The 21,867-nt window shown below is 45.4% G+C and overlaps 1 protein-coding gene across 4 annotated transcripts in view; it reads right to left on the bottom strand.

Moving 5' to 3' along the window:
• Nucleotides 1-1,687: 1,687 nt before the first annotated feature.
• Nucleotides 1,688-21,867, bottom strand: part of TRPM8 (transient receptor potential cation channel subfamily M member 8) — a 69,693-nt gene continuing 49,513 nt past the window's right edge. For 3 of the 4 annotated variants that reach the window (XM_027668074.1, XM_027668077.1, XM_027668076.1), the window contains 18 exons: nt 20,956-21,058; nt 20,313-20,431; nt 19,636-19,926; nt 19,228-19,323; nt 18,596-18,725; nt 16,928-17,073; nt 16,294-16,406; nt 15,491-15,707; nt 12,584-12,675; nt 11,731-11,869; nt 10,651-10,822; nt 10,258-10,435; nt 7,625-7,815; nt 6,138-6,254; nt 5,736-5,835; nt 4,507-4,540; nt 3,483-3,569; nt 1,688-2,918 (listed from right to left, as the gene is read on the bottom strand). In XM_027668074.1, the coding sequence (XP_027523875.1) occupies nt 3,519-3,569; nt 4,507-4,540; nt 5,736-5,835; nt 6,138-6,254; nt 7,625-7,815; nt 10,258-10,435; nt 10,651-10,822; nt 11,731-11,869; nt 12,584-12,675; nt 15,491-15,707; nt 16,294-16,406; nt 16,928-17,073; nt 18,596-18,725; nt 19,228-19,323; nt 19,636-19,926; nt 20,313-20,431; nt 20,956-21,058 (2,289 nt within the window). In that variant the 3' untranslated portion in view covers nt 1,688-2,918; nt 3,483-3,518. The remainder of the gene's footprint in view (nt 2,919-3,482; nt 3,570-4,506; nt 4,541-5,735; nt 5,836-6,137; nt 6,255-7,624; nt 7,816-10,257; nt 10,436-10,650; nt 10,823-11,730; nt 11,870-12,583; nt 12,676-15,490; nt 15,708-16,293; nt 16,407-16,927; nt 17,074-18,595; nt 18,726-19,227; nt 19,324-19,635; nt 19,927-20,312; nt 20,432-20,955; nt 21,059-21,867) is intronic. The other variant, XM_027668075.1, reaches the window with a different exon arrangement.

Raw genomic sequence — 21,867 nt, 5'->3', positions numbered from 1 at the left:
TGGAAAGAACTAGATAAAACTTTACAATGCATAGTTTAATGAGATGTTTAATGTACTTTATATACACTTTCAGTAAGAAGACCGAACTTAACTTCATTTTCCTTCAAACAGACAACTCTGGTGCTTCCTCTGGGGCGAAAGCCCATCAGCCCTACTGCTTAATCCCTTCATGGACACAATACTGAGGGTGGCTGCAAACAAACATTTAATACACATCTAACAGTCTGAATTCCCAACAAACACACAACTGACCACAGGCATCCCTGTATATGCACACTCTTATTAACACACACTCACTAATTCCAGGGCCAAGAGGATTTAGAGAAGCTCACTCCACATACAAGTTGATCAACGTTCAGCAGCTTTTCTTTTTATTGACAGCACTGGAGAAGTATTGGGGATAATCCTCCATAAATGCTTCCCATGGAATTACAAAAGCAAAATTATATGTTATATTTTCAAAGGTCATTGCACATTCATGGTAAATCCCACCTTTCTATGCCTCCTCGCTTTGTAAGTCCTTTGTTTCTGGTCCATAAAAATCCTTTGTATGATGTATTCTTTTCATCTTCAATGAATTATTTCCCAACCTTGAATGTCCAATGCTGGTTGCGTACTTGTCAGTTGAAGAGATGTATCCTATCTACTTGCAGAAGTTCTTTTTCCAGTCTGTCTTTACTTGCATATCTCTTATGGAAAAGTTAAAAAATTCTCAGCAAGTTAAGCAAAAATGCAAGGTTCTTATTACATTAGAAGTGTACATGACTTTGGCCTAAAATAACTCTACATTAGTTCTTTATTAACTATTTTCTATGGAAGTGTTACTTTATTAAAATCTTAAAAATTAGAACTTCAAAGGAAAAACTTGTCCATACTAAGAAATCCAGGTTGAACTGGGAGCATACACGATTTAGCAGCTTTTTCAAGGTACAGTATTTAACGACTCACTTATCAAGTCCCATGGTCTGTCCTGGAGGGGCAGCTGGAGAGCTGCCTAGACAGAGATCAACCTGCCCAGTTTCCCCCGAGAAGTGCTTCCCTTCCCACCACACTGTGCTGGCCAGCCTGGCCACACTCCATCCTGCCCAGGGATGCCCCAGGGCTGAGCTGGGCAAATACACAGCAGGTTTTATATAAGAAAGGAACGAACTAAAAGCACAATCTTCACATCAAAGCTATATGACTGATGTGAGAAAAATAATTTCTAGAAAGGAAACTTATCTCAAGAATTTATGATGCACGCTAACTGCCATGGGAGACAATGAAAGCCTGGCCCTTTGGAAACTTTTTAGCAGGAAAAAACCACTATTATCACATGGAAAGAAGTAACACCCTTATTGGTAGTGCTGTCTGCCTCAGGATCATGTAATGCATGGCACAGTACAGTTAGGTCATGAGATGCAGGAAGGAAAGAGCAGTAACCTTTTTGATAATATAACAAGGATATAAATGTCATAAGGATATAAAGCTATTAAGAGAGCATCCAAAAAAGGGTCCTGAAGATGAGGAAAGGACAAGAGGGGAAGCAGTATGAGGAACAGTTGAGGTCAATTGGCTCGTTCAGCCTGGGGAAGAGGAGACTGAGGTCAGACCTCACCAGGGTCTGCAGCTTCCTCGCTGGGAAGCAGAGGGACAGCTCTGATCTCTGCTCTCTGTGAGCAGGGACAGGACCCCAGGGAACGGCTGGAGCTGTGTCAGGGCAGGGTTACAATGGATATCAGGAAAAGGTTCTTCCCTCAGAGTGTGGTGGGGCACTGAACAGTCTCCCCAGGGCAGTGGGCACGGTCCCAAAGCTACCAGAGCTCAAGGAATGTTTGGACAACACTCCCAGGGACGGGATGAGATTGTTGGGGTGTCCTGGGCAGGGCCAGGAGTTGGACTGGATGGTCCTTGTGGATAGCCTCCAATTCTGGGTATTCTGTAATTCTATGATTCCTAGACACTGGGAATGAAGATGGATACAATGCTTTGCCAGGAAAATAAATGCCATTTGAAGTGCCTTGAGTCGGTTGTGCACCCAGTTATACTGCACAAAATGAGACAAAATTCAGCTGCTCCGTTAGACAGAAAGCACAAAGAGCCATCTCCCCACATGAACCAGCACAACATCGAAAGCTGGCCCACAAGCTCTTCTCCATCTCCAAATGCAAACATCAGCAAACAGATGCTTGCTAAAGTCAAATGGATTTCAAGGCTCCCAGGATACAAATTACCACTAAGGAAACAAGCCAGGCCTTTGGAAACACTTCCTAGATGAATAAAAGTCTCTGCCGTACAGGGTTGTAATAGCTGAGCTTCTACACTGCTGCACAGCCCAGGGAGAGCAGGAGGAACTCCACAGTGTTCATGTACAGTCCAAAAGGTGGATACAGGGTTGGACCAAAGGCTTTCCTCAGGGGGATGATGCTAAAATGTGCTGTATTCTGGCACGTCAGTACTGCAGACCTCAGCAGGTCTGACAGAGCATGCAAGGAACAACCTACATCTGGCTATGACACAGAGGAATGGGAAGGGACATTGATTCCTTATGACAAGCAATTAGTGGTTAAAGGAAACCCAAGAACATGCCCCTTTGAGTGAAATGGAAAAGCAAAGTGATTTTGGCAACAGCAGCAGAACTCCAGGAATTAGGAGTGCTTTGTAACAGCAGCTGACAAGGACTAATTGCTGCCACTGGACTTGGGGGAAAATGAGAAAAAGAGTTTGGGTAACGTGGGAGTCCTGCAAGTACATAAACAGTCATCCCATGCTTTACCATCACCTTGCAACAAGCACGGAGGGCTGTTTTGTCAAAAAAAGTAAAACCAGCAAGAAAATCGTAGTGAGTCCTGCCGAGACACTGCCGCTCTGGTGGAACAGTTCCCTCCTGCTTGGTGGTTACTGCCAGCTCAGAGAAATCACTCTTCGGGAACTGGTACCTGTGTGAGCAACAGAAGGAACGTAAGAGCAGAGCCCCCAGCCCACCTCAGTGCTTTGCCTTCCTCCTCCTGACATCAGCTCTGATAACTGGATGCCTTGTGCAGCACTCAGGCTCAAAGAGCTCATTGCAGCCCCCATCCAGCACCCGGGGTCTTGGTGGAGAAGCAGAGACTAATTATCAGAAGTGACAGCAAAAGAAACACCTGCAGGCAAAGCACCTGTACAGGCCAATCTTCTCTGGCAGGATGGGGAGGCCCTGGCACAGGTTGCCCAGAGAAGCTGTGGCTGCCCCTGGATCCCTGGAAGTGTCCAAGGCCAGGTTGGACGGGGCTTGGAGCAACCTGGGCTAGTGGAAGGTGTCCCTGCCCATGGCAAGAGGTGGGACTGGATGGGCTTAAACAGAAACGAGGAAGAGAATTTGGTTCATATTCCTTTTCCACTATTAGACAATACAAATACAAGCATCAATAAATAATACTAACTCTTCTTCCAGAGACACAACTATTTGACATCACAAACACTTATAGATCTTATTCAAGCCAGAGAATTTCAAGAGGGCTTACTCTGCTCACGTAGCTGCTCTGGGATCTCAGTTGCATTCATTTGATTTTGCTAGAAATCTCTTTCAGAAGGCCTTTCAAATCAGACAGCTCCACAAAAAAAAAAAAAAAAAAAAAAAAAAAAAAAAAAAGGTTATTTATGTAAAGTCAGTCTAGCTCAAAGAAAGCAATGCTCATGAGTCATATGAGTAACAAGAAATTGCCTCTCCAAATATTACACTAAATGCAACAGCGCTTGAAAGGACACTTTCAATTAGAATCTTCATCAGGGCAAGTAATGCAGTGAGCCCTGATGCAGATGTATTTCAGCTGGTTAATAAAAACAGAAGCACAATATGGATATTACTTTTCAGTAGAGAATTAAGGTTATCACATCTCCTTTCAGTTTCAAGAGCATCACTAGCCACAGACTCACTCACCATTTCCATTTCAGTCTGGAAAGCAAGTTATTATTTTGCAGTCTAAATTATCTGACAGGAATCAAAAGATTTATTTTGAAGTATTATGTGGGTCTTTTTCCTCTTGGACTTCTAAAAAGTCTGTTCTGCATGCCACAGCAACTCCCTGCTTCAGAGGCCAAATACACAATTCAATCAAGCCTCAGAAAACACCCCTTGGGAAGGTGTTTTCAGTTTCACAGTCATAAAAATTATACCTGTATGACAATTCTGATAATGATGTGCTCTCTAGTAGACTGGTAGCTTTACGTTGGTTAATTACTTCATGCCTTCAGCACTAGAAGCAAAATCTGACAGACATGTTTGGGAAGGGGACACCTAATTACTTAATCACTATAAACTTTCTTTGTAGTAATGATTAGATGCATTGCCAAGTGTATCCTTTCATAAGCCACTGCTTCTTTTGTCATTCTTTGCAGTAAGCTTAGACACTCGTTCTTTGAAGGTAATGTCTGTGTTCCTTAAATCCATCCTCACTCCCAGGGCAAAACAGACTGGCAAAACAGTGGCCCATCACCTGCTTTACCAGAGACAATCACACTTCCCAGACCAATCTGAAGCACAAGTACCTTTGCATCCAGTTGTCTAAATCGATGCACCATCCTGAAAGCAGAAGGAGAACACAGAGGAAAAGGCTGAGTGCAGGTATTAGAGAAACCTTTGCTAACCACCACACTCCCCCCCAGTGCTCCATCCTCCCAAGGAGGTGGAGCTGCAGGTGATTGGCACTGCTTTTATGACAAGTCAATGAACTAACATATGAACTACTATTAATAGGATGCTGTTCCATTTTCCTTCTCAAGACACTTCTGCTTACAATACAAAAGCTACTTTTTGGGCATTTGTTTGGCTTCTTATGCAATGTTGGGTTACCTCTGGGTAGTCTTAACTTAAACACTTTTCTGTGGACAGCAATGTCCATGTGCAGGGGCACGGAAGAGTCTGGTCTGCCTTGCCCATTCTGATCAGCTCTTCCCTGCCATTTGATTTAGGGAAATACTCAAGCTGTTGGAAGTTAGCAACCAAGTTAAGCCATCACACAGAGCAGGTTACTGTTCTGTTTTCTAGCTTTATTTATGTTTTTTTTTCCTCTTAGACTATTACTCTGAAAACACTGAGACAGATCCCAAAGATAGTGTGTCACAAGCTGGCAGTTGCCAGCATAGTCCAAGTCCCCAGACTTCCAATACCATCATTCAAAAGAGCATCCTCCTCTCCCCAGAGGTCTTTCTGACTCATGTTACTAAGCACAGATCTCCATATGGATTAATGCTGTGGGAATGTTTGGTATTCCAGGTGTAATGCTAAGTATTCTCTGCTAACTGTGTCACAGAATTATTTAGGTTGGAAAAGATCCTCGAGTTCAACCCTTAACCCAGCACTGCCAAGGCCACCATCAAACCGTGTCTCCAAGTGCCATATCCACATGGCTTTTACATCCCCCCAGGGATGGGGACTCCACCAGTGCTCTGGGCAGCTGTGCCAGGGCTGGACAACCCTTTCAGTGAAGAAATTCTTCCTAATATCCAACCTGAACTTCTAATGTTACAAGAACAGTCAGCAATAGCACTGCTTTCCACAATGAGATCTCAAAACACCACAGGAAGACATTTTCTTCTCTGCAGCACATAAAAAAAGCCACCATTTCATTTCAAAAATTAAAAATAAAAAGCACATTTACACTGAGTTTATTACTTACTCATTAGTTTGTAAACATTTAGAGCTGCTGAAAACTTGCCTTCACTAGAAATATTCAACAGAAAATTAAGAGAAGGAAGACAAAGAAGGGCAGACGTACTCTTCTGATGAATCATTTGCTTTGGTATTGATTTTGACAAGGTAATTCTCCTTCATGACAGCTTCCCATGCCAGAATTTCATTGTCCTCGTTTCTTGAGCCTGAGAAATGTATTGGAAAAGAAAAAAAGTTAAATTTGTCTCTCTGATGCTAAGATGCAAAAAGGCTGGGTCAGTGCTTGCACTCAGAGGTTGATGACTCCCTTCTCCACATCCTGAACACTCACAGCCCCACTTCCCTCTTCCCTTCCTGCTCACTCCTGGCAACCAGAGTTGGCTAAAAAGAGAAAATATGGAGTTTAAAACAACAACAACAACAAAGCAAAACAAAAAAAAAACCAAACAAAAAACCAACCAACCAAAACAAAGAAAACAAAACAAAACCAAAAAACCCCCACACTTACAAGCTCCAGAAGTCTTTCTGGATTTTTTTTGAGTCTTAGTTAACACAGGTACCACTCCTTCAACAGGACATTCCAGAAGCTTCCTATGTGGATTTGAGCTTTCCCTTTGTTTCCACACTATCCCAATTGGAATGTTAAGAGTGAAATATGTTAAGAATCATGACTTTCCATTGAACTTTTAATATTTCAAAAAGATGAAGCACTGTCTTCTCTAAAAAGCGTCTCTGGGTTATGCTGTAAATTCAACAGTGACACAGGGCAACCCACTTGGAGACAGCAAAGTCCTCCAGGATAATACTCCAGCATTTAGTCCTGTTCCATTTGGACAGCACAAACCACATGGGATTTAATACAAAAATAAAATTAACTGAGACAAAAGAAGTCCAGAGCTGGAAAATGGTTGAAGTTTCATTTCCTCCAACCTCACCCAGCCCCTACTTGTTCTCCCAGATACTGACAAGCATTCAAACACCCAAATCCCAACCATTTCCATAAGAGTTAAGTGGGGAAGGCAGGATTTGGAAGCAGTCTAGACATTAATGTGTTCTCTCCATGCAGGTCTCAGCTCCTGTCATCAGCAAAAACCCGATGACATTCTGGCTCTAATTAACTCTTCCGTTTGCTTTCAGAACTGCAACATCAAGTGTGCATCCTTTGAGCAGAAATATCTGCCATCAAACACCCTCCCCTGCAAGGAAACCACCCAGTGATTTGGGCAGCCAAAATGATTTAGTCAGTGCTAAGGAACTTCATATCCCAAAGCAGGCTCTTCCTCCTGAATAACAAATTCAGCCTGCGCTGCAGGGAACAGGCAGGTTGCTGACGGGAGGGAATAAGCCTGTCAATTAATTCAACTTATCCTCTCCCAGCTGCTTCTGAATGGCACTTATGAAGAAAAAAGAAAACACTCCATTTCCTGGGGGAAAAAGCTTGTTAAAACAATTCCTATCTGTGCCTCTGACAGAGGAAATGAGGGAGAAATAGCTAAAGGACTGATTCGCCACATTTTTGAGGTCCTCTGCCCATTTGGCCACATCCAGAGGGCCAGGAAACTCTTTATTCTCTTTCTGTCACTCTCTAGCAAACAGAACAAATTAAAAGAAACACAAAACCACAACCCTGCAAAGCTGGAAAGCAGCACAGGCAGCCCTAAACTGATAGGATGAATCTGAAGTCTTCATTGATTTACACAGGAGGTAATTCTACCTCGAAATGCCTTGGACAAGAAAGCACTGGATAACTCTGACTTGAAGATTTCAATCTTACCCAAGAGATTTTCAGCAACACAGTGGGTTTGCTTATGACAGACAACATGAATGAGCTGCTTCTCCTTTCCAGCACAACCAGCTCATCCAAGGTCTACAGTGCCCCTGGAAATTTCCCAGCAAACGACCAACTGCCTGGATTAGGCACAGAATGCCAAGGAGAAACTGCGATGCACCTGCCACAGAGATGACTTCTGGGCAATAAGGACAAATCCAACTCACAACAAATTGATGGCTCTTTGCTTTCCTTCTTACAGCAGCACTTGAAACATTTCCTCATCACCATGAACATGTAGGCAAAGATGACGAAAGGGAAGGGGATAGTCAGGCGACTGCAGTATTCCTGGACCAGGAAGTAACGCTGGAACTTCCACACCTGGTCGTTGTTCTCTTGCACTGATCCAACCGTGTAACTAAAGGGTGAAGAAAGAGAAAATACCCCCAGGATTAGATATTCAAAGAGCCCCAACAGAGCCAAGGAATACAGCACGTCTGTGCTGCACCAGGGCAGGGTTTTATAAAGCCACAGAATCCCAGACTGGTTTAGGTTGGAAGGAACCTTAAAGCTCATCCAGTGCCACCCCCTGCCATGGGCAGGGACACCTTCCACTAGCCCAGGTTGCTCCAAGCCCTGTCCAACCTGGCCTTGGACACTTCCAGGGATCCAGGGGCAGCCACAGCTTCTCTGGGCAACCTGTGCCAGGGCCTCACACCCTCACAGCTGACAATTCCTTCCCACTATTCCATCTAACCCTGCCCTCTGGCAGTGGGAAGCCATTCCCTGTGTCCTCTCCCTCCATCCCTTGTCCCCAGTCCCTCTCCAGCTCTCCTGGAGCCCCTTTAGGCCCTGGAAGGGGCTCTCAGCTCTCCCTGGAGCCTTCTTTTCTCCAGGGGAACCCCCCCAGCTCTCCCAGCCTGGCTCCAGAGCAGAGGGGCTCCAGCCCTGGGAGCATCTCCATGGCCTCCTCTGAACTTGCTTCAGCAGCTCCACATTCTTCTGCTGGGGGCCCCAGTCATCCTGGAGCTGGTAATTTTTACTGACTAGGAAGTTATTTACTTCATTTTTCCTTTTTAGAGAGAAACTTGCAAATGTGAGGAACTAAGACAGCAGAAGGAAAAACCCTGAAGTTACAAATAAACTGGAAAAAATAGAATGAGGGAGAAAATACTCCATGTACTTTTAGTATCTCAGCTTTAGGTAATTTTCTTCCAGCCTAGACACGTGAGAACAGGATGCTTCCTCACAAGATACTGTGTCTCATTAATTCATCAGCTAAGTTGTTAGGAGAAAAAAAGAAAAAAAAAGACTAAAAATAGAACATTTACCAGAAAATGAAAAGCTCCTGAGATTTTTAGTAGAGGCACTATGGACACTCCAGGAATGGATCAAACCTACTGCACTAAGCACTGTATGAACCCAGCAATGCAACAAACCCAGGAGCAAACGGCTCGCAGGCTGTCTGACCTTTCAGTGTGACATTAAATGACAGATGAATGCTCTCATAATGTCTGTGCTGAGATCCCAATGGACCTTTCATGAGACAAGCCAAAACCTTCCCTGCTGGAAATTCTCCTTTGGTCTAGAATATAAATACAACTGGCAAAAACTAAGGGTTTTTTTTACTGGCATAACAGTATAAAGTAGAGCATTTACCACTAGGTGCTGCTAAAGTGAGTGTTCTAACAAATATCAGAGGTTTCTAAGGTAGACCTGGATTACTGCTACACTTTATTAATGTGAGTGGTTTCACCCTTTCTAAGGAACATAAGCACTGTTGTCTGTCACCAGGTCCTTGCAGGTTAGGAAAAGACATAGATGTGCTACACAGGTCCCAGCTGCATTGCCAAAAAATCACATTTCTGACTGTCTTTAGAGTCCAGCTCAACCTGGGCAGAAAGGTTCATTGCTGAGGGGAGTACACATCCTAAAGCTGGGGTGTTCTCAACTCACCACACTCACACATCCCAGGCCAGGAAACACTGGCAGTGTCATTCAGAAAGGAGATCCTCTTGAGGAACACCAAGAGTCCTCAGCAGCTCCTGTAAATACTCTTGTTGCCAAAGGAAATCCCTGCCAAGATCGTCACTGCCAAGGTACCATCAGAACACAAAAACAAACCTAGTGGTCCTCGAGAATGATGGCCAGGGTTGTGGTGCTTTAGTTATGCTGTAAGGGAGTGTAAAGCAGAAAAGGAGCAGGGCTGGGAAGTGGAACAGAGCCACAGCACCAATCCAACTACATGCTCAAGTAAGACCAGAGGGCCACACACTCCCCAAGTCTGATATGAAGGACTTCCCATGATTAACTCAACTCTGTGTCAGAGCCTGCACTGCAAACAACAAAGATTTCTGGAAGAAGCTGAGGCAAATGTTCCCTGCTCTTGCCAGTCTAGAGGTGATGGCACTTTTCAAGACAAAGTCCTTTTACACATCCCAAGGGGAGGGGGCCCACTGCCTGTGGTGTAAGTCTGAACAATAAAGAGCAGGTCCACCAGAGCAGTAGCAGGCCCATGCTCACCACACAGCAGTTCTGGTTAATAAAACCAGGGTCCTAAAAAGATGGTGATAACTCATTTATTCAGCCTAGCAAGGTCAGCTGAGCAGAAACTCACACTTGGTAAGGCACTGACCCAGGTACCACCCCCTGTGTGAACCACGGGGGTTTGTACCAAGCCACTGTGCACAGGACAGGCAGCAATCCCTCCCCAGGACACTGCACCAGCTTCCATCAGGCTGCTGTGAGAAATGCAGAGCCCAAGGGCTGGTTTCCTGCTGTTTTCCAGGACTCCATTCCCTCTCCCAGAGACACACTGGTCCAGAGATCCCAAGGAAGCCATCGCTCCTTTATTACGTACCCGAACATGGCCACGAGCAGGTTCACGAGGAGGATGTTGGTTGAGAGCATGTAAATGCAGACAAGGGGAATGGTGATCCACTCAGGAAAGCGGGGCTGGTTGTTGGCATCCAGCTCCACACACAGGGGCTTGGACTCGTTCCCAGAAAAGGTGCAGCGGTCAAAGTTGTAGGTGGTACCTCAGAGGGTGAGAGGGGAGAGCAAACTGTGAGTGCCCTCCTCCTCTTTCTGCTGGGCTCTGCTCTGACCACAGTTAGTGTGGCCTCCTCCCTCCCTGCCTTCCCATCAGACCTGGAGGCAAAGGGTCAACATGCAGATCAACACAGGCCTGGACAACCTCTGGAAGGACAGAGCCTTCCACCCACCCAGCAGAGACCCCCCAGGGGATAATTACCATCCACATCATCAGGGTACTGGCCAAACATGGCCAGGTAGGGCTCGTAGATGACCGATCGGAAGATCCACTCCCAGCGGTGCTCGTTCTTCCTCAGGATGCCTTGCCTGGCCACTCCAAAGGCCACCATCCACACAGCAAAGAGGAAGAGGAAGAAGAAGACGTCTATCATCTGAAAAAGGACAACAAGCATCGCTGCCCCACCGCACGTCTGTTCCAAGCCACGCGTGGCTTTTTGCTCCCACTTCCACCAACACACAGCCACAAATAACTGACCATTCCCACTCAGGGAACTTCAAAAAGTTCCATAAAAGTTCAAAAACCATAAAGGCATGGCACATTCTCTAACACAGGATATCCCCCTGGCACCAGACAGGCTCCACAAGAGCCAGAATCACATACAAGGGCTGTGGTTGCAGCCTCTGGAGCCCCATGTCAGGTGAAAGCAGTCACTCTTCCTGGAAACACCCCTCTGGATGGCTTAAACCAGCATTTATAGCCCATACACCCTGGTTAACAGTTTCTTGAATTTCTAGCTCTTAACAATGCACAGAGAACTGAAGGCTGGTAATACTGCTGCTGAGCTTCCCCAGTTACTACAGATCCACCTCCAGATCTGTCTTCCACTAGCCCCAAGCACCCTTCTTATCAGACTTCTTCAAAACTACTGTATCAGAGACTCCTCACCACCCTCTTCTCCAGGCACTTGTGTGATGGATGCAGTGGAAGACCAAAATCCTCTTCCTGTACCATTCAGCATCACTGTCTTGTTTGGGGAACACCCATGTGGGCAACAGGAGTGATGGGATACACCACTGAAACATCTGAGACATGGAAGCTACCAGGAGCAAAATCTCCTCTTCTGTTCTTCAGCCTGATCCTTATTCTTTCCCTTGGCACAGAAAAAAGCCCTGCTCTTAATTATGTCCTATTCAAACCTCAATACATCCTGTTCAGCAGAGCTAACTTGCTGCCATCACCAGAGAACACGGTGATTTCACTCTTGAGGGGAAAAAAAACCAAAATGAAAGCTGTTGCATCATTTATTTAGACTCTCTTGAATAGCTGCCAGAATCTTACCATCCTCTGCAGCATAATAATTTTGGGTCCTAGATTCCTGCTAACTGTGAAAATATGGATCAGCCTCAGAGTAAAAACTATGTAGTCCAAACAGAAAATGACTCTCCCGGAATACCAAGAGCTTTCATCAGAGTGAAGCCTGACGGAGACAGTAAAAGAAAATGAAGACAAGTGTTGGGTGAAACATGCAGAAATCAGGTAGAAACACAAGGAAACACTGAAATGGAGAGCGAAAAGTGAGTTAATTGGAAAGCAGAGCCCTCTCCCACATGATGACAGAAGTGTTTAATGCACACCTTGTTTACACCCTTCCAGCCTTCCCTGAATCATCCCTGCAGCTCCTCTTACATTCAAAACTGGTAACAGCAAAGAAATTTGTACCTTTAGCTACTCCCACAGCCCTCCAAAACCACCACAGTGCACCGACCCCTCTGCTGCACTGAGGTACCAGCAATAGCCTACAGCTGAATGAACAATTAGCCTGGAAAAAGTGTTTGCATCATTTCTTTGCCATGGTTGTTAACTCATCCCATCATGTAAGACAGCTTCTGGGAGATAACAACACTCTTAGACTGTTAGAGGGACAGTCACAGTTCCCTTAAATACAGCACACTGAAGCTCAAAGAGTCCAGACTGCCAGACTAAGTAGTCAGAAACAGAAGCCAGGGAAAGTCCCAAAGATATCCCGAGGTTTTTTGGGTTTTTTTTGAGTTAAGACTTGGCAGTATTTGGGGCCTTCACAAAGAACAGGGAGTTTCACAAACACATTGTTCCCCAGAATCTCATTACACGTAGTCAAAACCCACAAAGGAAGCCAAGCCGTAACACAGCCACAAGAGAAGGTACCACTCACCTGAACACAATCCCTGCTATGAAGTAGAAGATTGCCAGCGTATCCATAACATTCCACAGATCTGAGAAATACTTACTGCCATTCATGTACCACTGGGAAGGAAAAAGAACAGAAAGTAACCCCCAAACAACACAATTTCCTTGCCCAATTTTTTTTTAGTTGGTCACACAATAGGTGCACCAGAGTTCAGATTGCTTTTAATTTCTCCCATAAGAGGGGGTTTTATATATCCAGCAATGCCAGAAATTACTGGCCACCTGTTTTCAGAATCTGGGTGTGACCCATCAAGAGCAATGAAACACTGAGGGGACACAGGGGGGTCACTTAAGGGTAGCTGATGAATTCTGGCTTCTCTTCTTTCACAGAGGTCATACAGGAACCTGTCCCTGGCTACATGCACATGCTTTGGATCAAAGATGCAGACTGAACTTATTCCTTTCATGACCTGACTCTCCATTTTTGACTTGCAAGTCTAGTGAGAATCTCTGCCCACTCCCAGACTAACTGGCACTGCAGCCTGGATCCAAAGTTTCTGCAAGAACCAACGTCCTGAATCAGTTCAGAGATGACTCATGAGGAAAGAAGTTTAATCAGGAGAAAGCTCTGCCAGGTTGTAGAAATAAACTGTGTCCCTGATCATAATTCCTTTTAATTTTTATTGAAATGATCAAAGTTTAAGAGAGTACTTGGTCAGTGAATCTAACTGGCATATCCAAGGAAAGCGATTCTGCTCTCAGTACCACTGTGGGACACAGAGATCAAGAGGAGTGTTCTCCTAGGTGGAAAAGAAGCTCTTAAGTAGAAAGCTCCACTTTACTATTCCAATTGCACAATTGCATTTCCTTCATGTGATGGGATGCACAGCTAAAATGGACAGGGTGGCAGCTGCCAGGGTGCCAGGCTCAGGAAATACCTTTGAAATTCATGCCAGGCAGTATTTCAGCATCTCAGGGGACACACAGCCCTTTCTTACTACTTAAGGCACCAAAGGCTGAGCACTGAGTGGGGACAGCACGTCTCACACCCGTGACATCAGGCTGTCTCTGCCCAGTAACTCCCTAAATCAAACAGAACAACCGAGACTGCGGTGCAGGTCAGTCCTCAGATTCCAAGCAGTTCCCACTGCTGGGGCTTCACATGCACAGAGGTTCTGCCCAGACTCCTCCTCTGTCTGAGAAAACGGAGCTTTCCTGCACACCCCACCAGTCTACCCACTCACCTGGCTGGAGGCTAAATCCATGTGGCTACAGGCACAGCAGGGAAAAGGCCCCTCCGATCCCACTATGGCCGTGACAGCTCTAAACAGGACATGAGAGAGCAGCTCCAGCCAGTTACTCATCTCTGGGACCAGCAGAACTGAAAACAGGGCTGAGCCAGTGGCTCACAGATCAGATACAGTTCAGTTCTCCTGCCTTAAGTCTGGAACCATGTCTAGTAGCTGTCACTTCCAAAGCCACCCCGCTCTCCGACCAGAGGGCTGATTTCTCCCCAAAACTGGTTATCCAACTGCAGCAGCTACAGTGGCAACCCAGCCAACATTACTCTTGCTTTTCCTTGGATGTGAAAACAAAATTTGGCACATCCCTAGCTTTTTTTTTTTTCTTTTAAATATTAAGGACACAAATACTATTTTGATGCAGAGTTAGACTAATCCACACACAATGTATCTTGGAGGAAGCCAGGGAGTAATTTCCCTGAGAAGCTTAGAGGATTGAAACACTTTTCTGTGTTCTGCTCCTTGGCAGAACAGCTTTGAAGTCAGGACACTGGCTTGAGATAACTAAACCTTCACCAAAGTCTCTGTTTTAGCTGCTTCTCCTCCCACAGCCAAATTGGCCACCAGTTACTAATAGGATTACTGAGATCTGCAGCTGTTCTACCTGCTCAGGGTGGCAAGAAAAAGGGACATTGGTAGGAATTTAAGGTTTCTATCCCTAAGGTATTTCCCCAGGACTTTTGCTGGGTACACACAGGAAGTGCAAGGACAGGTCCAGAGACACCAGAACCTAAATCAGCAGAAACAAACACTCCATTAGTGTTTTCATTGCAAAAGAGTCTTGTACTTCTCCCCCACTTTCCTTAGCAAGTAAACTTGACATAAACAAGGTTCCACCTTAACTATTAAAAAGGGAAAAGACCACAATAACATCAACATCAGAAGTGTCATCTGAGTTCATGTAAAAAGTGTTATTGCAGGGTGGGAGGATCCAGCAGATCACCCACAAACACTAGTGCCTTACAGGAGTCAGAAAACAGCACTGCACCAAACCACACACCCACCCACTGCTCTTCTGATTTCCCCTGCATGTTCCCACTGCTCTGAACACTGACTGGCAGAGAACAGCTTGCCCAAAACCCAACCATTTCATGTGTCCCCTTACATATGAATTGAGAAGATACCAGTATGTGGCTGGCTATAAAGGCTGTCCTGCATGCTGTTCCCATACCACAGCTAATCTGGTCCTACATCAAACTAGTAATAACTGTACAGATGATTAAAAGCTAAACAGAAATACGAAAAGGGGTGGGATGTGGAGAAGGGAAGCTGGGATCACTTGATCTAGAGGTATGCACCCAGATAAATGTGCTTAATCTAACCCCTTATTCTCAACTGCTTTGGCAAGCCAAGCATTCCTGACAAATATCTGCACTGGTATTGGCTTATCCACACACTCCTCCTGGTGCATGGACGCTGCAGCCACTGGGGCACAAGTAGGAATTAAATATGAGAGAAAAAAAAAAATATTCATTGAGCCTTGAGCTGCCTGACCATCACCCCACCCCCCCCCCCCCCCAGAAGTCCCCCTGTCCCTGAGCACCAGCCTGTGCTGCCTTACACTACTCGGAGGGGGGAAACCACAGGCCTTGGCTCTAACACTGAACACTTGGGTTGCAAACGCTGCCTACTTGTCTCACTTCATCACAAAGCAGAATGAAGACCAGCACGTAAAGGATGATCTCCAGGGCAGTGGGTTCCTTCTGGAAATCCATAAGCAACACGTAGGCGAAGAGCAACAGGAAAGCGATGTAGAAGATGACATTCCAGGAGAAGACCACAAAGGGGGAGGTGAAGAAAGACACGTAATACAAGAAGAGCTTCTTACTCCTCTCCACAGGCTTTTTTCTGAGGGATTAAAAGAGGGAAAAGGTCTCAAAGCATAGCTTTTATGCCTGGGAACACTTGTGTTCTTCAAAGCAAAAATGAGAAAGGTGCAAAGTCTAGCATGGGATGTTACTTTAGAGGTGAAGCCATCCTGCATCCACTGACCTCAGGCACTCCAGGAAACTGGTACATCTTCCAGGCCAGGCTGGAGGGCCTTGGAGCAACCTGGGCTAGTGGAAGGTGTCCCTGCCCATGGCAGGAGGTGAAATGAGATGGGCTTTAAGGTCCCTTCCCACCCAAACCAGTCTGGGATTTTGCAATCTTAACTCCAAGATCAGAATGAAGACAAACTGTTAAAAGCTTATTCAAGCTTTTAATATCTTTGAGACTGACTGAACATTAGAACAGGTTTTCCAGGGGGGCTGTGGAGTCTCCATCCCTGCAGATACTCAAAACCCAACTGGACACAGACCTGGGCAACCTGTTCCAGCTGACCCAGTTTGAGCACAGGGTTGGACTGGGTGATCTCCTTCCAGCCTGAACTGCCCTAGGACTCTACAATTAATTGACTTGCTTGCTTTCTGCTAATGAGAAGCCAGTTAATTACCTGAATGAGATGAAACCACAGCCTATTAAAGGGAAAAAGAACAGGCACAGTATGATCTTCCAGTTCTTGGTGTCTCTTGAAATCTCTCCATACCACTGCTTGGAAAGGAAATTCTGCAGGGAGGAAGAAAACGTTCTCATTAGTTCTGACAGCAACAAAACAACCTAGAAGTGCTATTAAAAAACATCTGATTTAGTAAAAAAAACCCCAAACTTCGAGTTTTCATCAAAATACTTGAGATTTCTGTTTCAACAATAAAGAAAGTTATCTGCATCAGTAACCATGTGCCGGGTCCTTAGTCCAGTCATTCTCCATCTGTGTGATGAGGAGTTAAAAGTGAGGTTGAGAGCAGGACTAGACCTGATTGATAAGACACCTTTTATGTAATGCCCATCCACACCAGGCATTAAATCCACACTGTGCACACACAGAGCTGTGCCAAGGCAGAAATCACTTCAGGCAGTCTCTACCCCTCCAGCTCATTATGATTTACAACTTTAAATCAAGATTCTTCCCTCCTGACTTAGCACTTGTGGGTAAATCAGCCCCCTCCTATTTCCACAGGAGGAGCCACACCCGCGGTCAAGTCCCAGGAGTTACAGCCACCTGAGCACCTCCTGTGCACTGCCATTACCTGCACACCTGGCTGGGCAATGAACTGCTGGTCTCTGGCTTCCACTGCCAGCTCCAGACAGTTGCTCTCTCCCCAGGCTTCACAGGAATAAGTCAGCAGCTGCTCGGCCAGATCTTCGTCACTGCTGTAGCACTCGGTGAACAGCTCTGCAGGGAACAGGCAGCCCCACACTGAGATCCAGCTTCCATTTCCCACCAACTTGGGTGCAATTGTCTTCAGTATAACATTTGTAGTATCAGAGCATGCAGACACAAGAACTCCTTTCACGTTTTCACCACTGTAGAACGACGTGTGCATTGCTTTACAAACCCACTTGCACATGTGTGGATGGAAAACTGTAACACAATTAGCTCACACAAGAAACAGCATTAGGTTGAGATCTGCACTAAAAAATAGAGTAAAAAATACAATCTTCCCCTTAAATGACTTGGTATGTCTACCTATTTCTTCTTCTTTTCTTAAATTCCATTTGGCACTGATCTAATGAATTACAGCCACTCCCATATTAAGGGCTGGAAAAGGTCAGAATCCGATGCTTTTTCACTGGGAAATGCTTTGTTCCCCCATTCACTCCTCAGTGTCTTGTTAAATCAGACCTGAGGGATGTAGATACTTGCAAGAAAGTTTATTTAAGCAGGTTTTGCCCTGTGGAGTAGGAGATGCTTTCTGGTAATGAGCAAAATATTTTCAGTGTGGCCTCGTGCCACTCCTTATAGAATCACAAAACCATTTAGGTTGGAAAAGACCTCTAAGATCATTGACTCCAATCATTAGCCCAACACTGCCAAGCCCACCAACAAACCATGTCCCCTAGCACCATAAAACAATATCCATCCGTGGAGATTTTCAAGATGTGGCTAAACAAGGCCATGACTGAACTGATGTAGTCCTGTGGTAACACCACCTCAATGAAAAGGTTGGACTGGAGGCCTCCAGAAGCTCTTCCAGCAACATTTCTATGGTCTCCTATTCAACCTTCCTATTTTTCCTACTCAGCTACTTCATATCACCCCATTTACCTGTCCCCTGCTCTGACTCAGGGTGGTGACACACCTTTTTCTGCACCAGGCAAGACAACGAGGCCATAACCCCTAATCAAGCCCCAGAGGCAACACTGCTCTATCTCCCCCCACGTTTAGGAGCCAAGATCCTGCACCACAGGATCCTGTTATCTTAGAATAAGGGATATGATTTTGCAGTTCAGAATTTAGGAATCCAACATACTATTTATCTGCACTTTATTCTCACTCCCCAAAAGTGCTCCCGCAAATTTGAAGGGTGGCTTTTCCCAACCTGAATATTACACCAGTGCTCACATGGAAAGCTTCTCTTTCTCCATATTCTCCCCCCTGTTTGTGGGCACCCATCTTCAGCCTTGCCATTAGAGTAAAGCAGCTTTTATTACCCCACAGAAGAAATTCTCTACCCCAAAAAACCCCACCCCTCAACACCCACTTCTGGAGGCAAGCTGTTCAGACAGGACACAAGCTGTTCAGACAGGACACACAGTTTCTACTGAGAACAGACGGTGTAGAAGAGATTTCCAAGCAGCAGAAACGCGTGTTGACACTAAAGAAAAATATTTAATGTTGGATATCTAGTTTTCAATTCCCTGATCTCTGACCCCTCCTACTAAATTTCTAAAGAACTCAGAGAGAAGGCACTTACCCACTGCTCTTGTCTCATACTCATTAGCGAGTTCCTCAGACTCACCAGCAGCATTTATATCATTCTTCACCTTGGCCAAGCTTTTCAGGAGCTTGCTGGCCCCAAGGGCTGCCAAAGTGCAGCCTCTGGTCTGTGGAGAGAGAGAGTCAAGTCATGCAAATCCCTCTGTGAAGGAAACATGATCATAGAATCATAGAACCAGAGTGGTTTGGGTTGGAAAGGACCTTAATGACCATCTCGTCCCAAACCCCTGCCATGGGCAGGGTCACCTTCCTCTAAACCAGGTGGTCTGTGATTCTGTGATCATTAAATATCCTGTCTAATCCAAATTAGAAATGGATTTCAATCGAACACCTGGAACCAGAACCCACCCATGTTGTGGAACAGGTGGGAACTCGGCATCCAAGCTTGAGCACAGATGAAGACATACAATTGGCTTGGCCTGCTGACTCACACATGACCCTAAGAAATGACCACACCAAACTCAAAATGGGCAATGTTAAACCAACTTAGAGTCACCTAGCAATTATGTCTTCTGGTTTTGTGTTTGAAGATGGATCCAGAGCCTTCAGAGGCCTATAAACCAAAGACAGAGAACCCCGTTGTAAGGAATACAGGAGAATTCAACTTACTTGCTCCCAAATGACTTTAGACAACTCTTTCTTGTTCTGAAGGACTGACCAAATAAACAGAGCTTGTAATGGGTGCCTTGTGATAGGACACTCCTCCTGAAAGAGAGAGCAACAATCCCTCACACCTAAGTTCACCAAACTGTTCTCAACTAGAACAAATCCAAGCCTGCCACTCTCTTGTTTTCACATTTTCTTCCTTTTACAGCCAGCCCACCGACCCTCTCTCTCAGCTCTCTGCCACTTGTCACACACTGCTGTGAGTTAGGTTACATTTGGTATTTATAAAGCCTTAAATCAGTCTCCCTGTTTTCCCAAAGGTGACATTAAAGGACATTTAAGTCAAAGTCACTTCCTGCATTAACCAATGCAGTTGAGATAACCTCATTCCCAGTGGGATCCACCACTTACTGAGAGGTGTATCTCCATCTCATCCTTGCTGGTTTTGTAATCCCTCTTGACCCCTCTTCGGAAGTCCTCAACCATCTTCCACACGAAGGTGAGGAGGGCATCGTTGTAGGAGTTCTTGGCGATCTGCAGGTTCTTGAACACCAGGCTGCTGAAGTTGTTGGTGTACAGCTCTCTCAGGACCTCTGTGGTGAGGAACTTGCGCAGATTCAAGCCGTTTTCCAGGAACAACCGGACAAATTTGGGCCTGTCCTTCACCAGGGCTGTGAACATCACATCCTGTAGGTCAGCAGACTAGGAGGAAATGGGAAAGCAATATTAGGGAGCATGTGAGCCATGCAAAGTTCACCTAAGGCCTGACACGTGGCTTACTCACCTTTTCACCAGAACCAGCTTTTTTCTGCATGCAATTGCCTTTGTTGGATGGCCCAGAGCACTTTTGGCATGGGCAGATCACCTTTGCAGTGACCATAGAATCCATAGAATAGGATACCCTGAGCTGGAAGGGACCATCGAGGATTGAGTCCAACCCTTAGCTCTGTCCAGGACACCCCAAGAATCCCACGCTGCACCTGAGAGCGTTGTCCAAACGCTCCTTGAGCTCTGGCAGCCTTGGGATGCCCCTCTTCCCACAGCCCCCTGTGTCCCACTCCCTGTACTCACACAGGAGGGGTTTGTACCTCCCAGTTCCGGTCGTTGGTGAAGATCTCATCGCTGGCCAGGTCCAGCTGGTTCCACTCCAGCAGCAGCTTCAGCTGCCCGTTCCAGTTATCCCTGTCGTGTTCGTTGGTGCTGAAAGCTGCAGAGGGGGAACGACCTCTAGGTAAAGACCAGAGAGCTTCCTGGCATGATTACCTCTGCTTCTCACGCCACCTGACAAGACTGTTTCCAAGTGTCTTTCCCGTCTTCCTGAAAGGCTTTCAGAGGATGCTGGAGGCTCAAAGACATACATGTGGTCTGACACAGGCCACAGAAGAGCTGCCAGGAACACTTCATAACCAAAATCAACACAAGTGTCGTGCAGGACACAACGACTCTCCTTCAGGTTCCTCAGTGTCCTGCAAAAGGATTCCCAATGGGGCCCTACCAGCATCCCCAGAGCTCTCCTAAATCCTTTCCCAATTACCTGGCTTGGATCTCACCCACACTAACAGATCCCACCATGTTGCTGTAGCCTGCCTACACCACTCCAGATGAAGACAAGCAGGAGTGTAGAGAGATGGCACTGCTCTAAGGAAAACTGTTCTAGAAAATAAGTAACCATCTTTTTCCATTTATTTTAAAAACCCAAACAAACTCCAACCAGGAAAAACAATTACTTGCCTTTGTACAGAGCAAAGGAAATGGCATTGCTCACAATTTCATCTCCAGCTTCTTCTATTTTGATCACTGTCAGTAAATGAGGGCTCTCAAGGACTTCTTTGATCTACAAAAAGAAAAAGTTCCATTTCAAAGCAATCAAGGCTGTCTAGTAGTTGATCTCCTAGAGTATTTTAAAAAGAAATCTCCCACCACATTGTGACAAAGCTGCTTCTCATCAGTCTCGTTTCCACCAATAGTTAAAATTTAAATAAGCCCAAATACAAGTAGATAATGAGATTTATTTTGAAGTCACCGAAGTACAAGATTAATTATCCTCTGAACATACAGCAAATAACTGATTCCCCTATGCAGAACAAAAAGATATAATCTCAGTAATTAGAAGCTACTTATCAAGTAAAAAAGAAGATTGTGAAGCACAAGTTTCAACAAATGTCAAACAATTTGTTAGAGAGTAGTTTCTACCTCCTCATGCTTTGTCAAAAACGGAGATAATTTCTCACATAATGAAGCTTTATGGAGTTACTTCCATTCTAGCACACAGACAAAAAATCTTGACCACTCCTGACTGTAGGAGTAGAGCTTTAGGAAGAGTTTGTAACGGGATAGCTGGAAACTGTTTTCTGCCTAAAAGGTAACTCTTTCTCAAAGGTAGTTTCAATGCTGAAAGCAGCCTCAGATTTTTCAGGAGCTGCACTTTCTTCTGTCCCTATTAAGGAGGGCAGAAGTATAAGAACAGGTCCACCTGAGGGTCAGGTAACCAGAGGCACAACAGGTTCCTGAGACTGGGCCAAGCAACCCAAAGCAGCAGGTGCTCTCCTCGCTTCTTCAGTCTTCCCAGCCTCCAGAAAACTCTTGTAATTAACAGTCACACATGGGATCACAATGGTGACTACATCCTAAAGGCTCTACCTC

Source organism: Corapipo altera, unplaced genomic scaffold (genome assembly GCF_003945725.1).
Source record: "Corapipo altera isolate COAL_440 unplaced genomic scaffold, ASM394572v1 183, whole genome shotgun sequence".
Classification (NCBI taxonomy): Eukaryota; Metazoa; Chordata; class Aves; order Passeriformes; family Pipridae; genus Corapipo; species Corapipo altera.
Note: the sequence above shows the minus strand (reverse complement) of the source record. Positions and strands in the feature narration are given on the sequence as shown.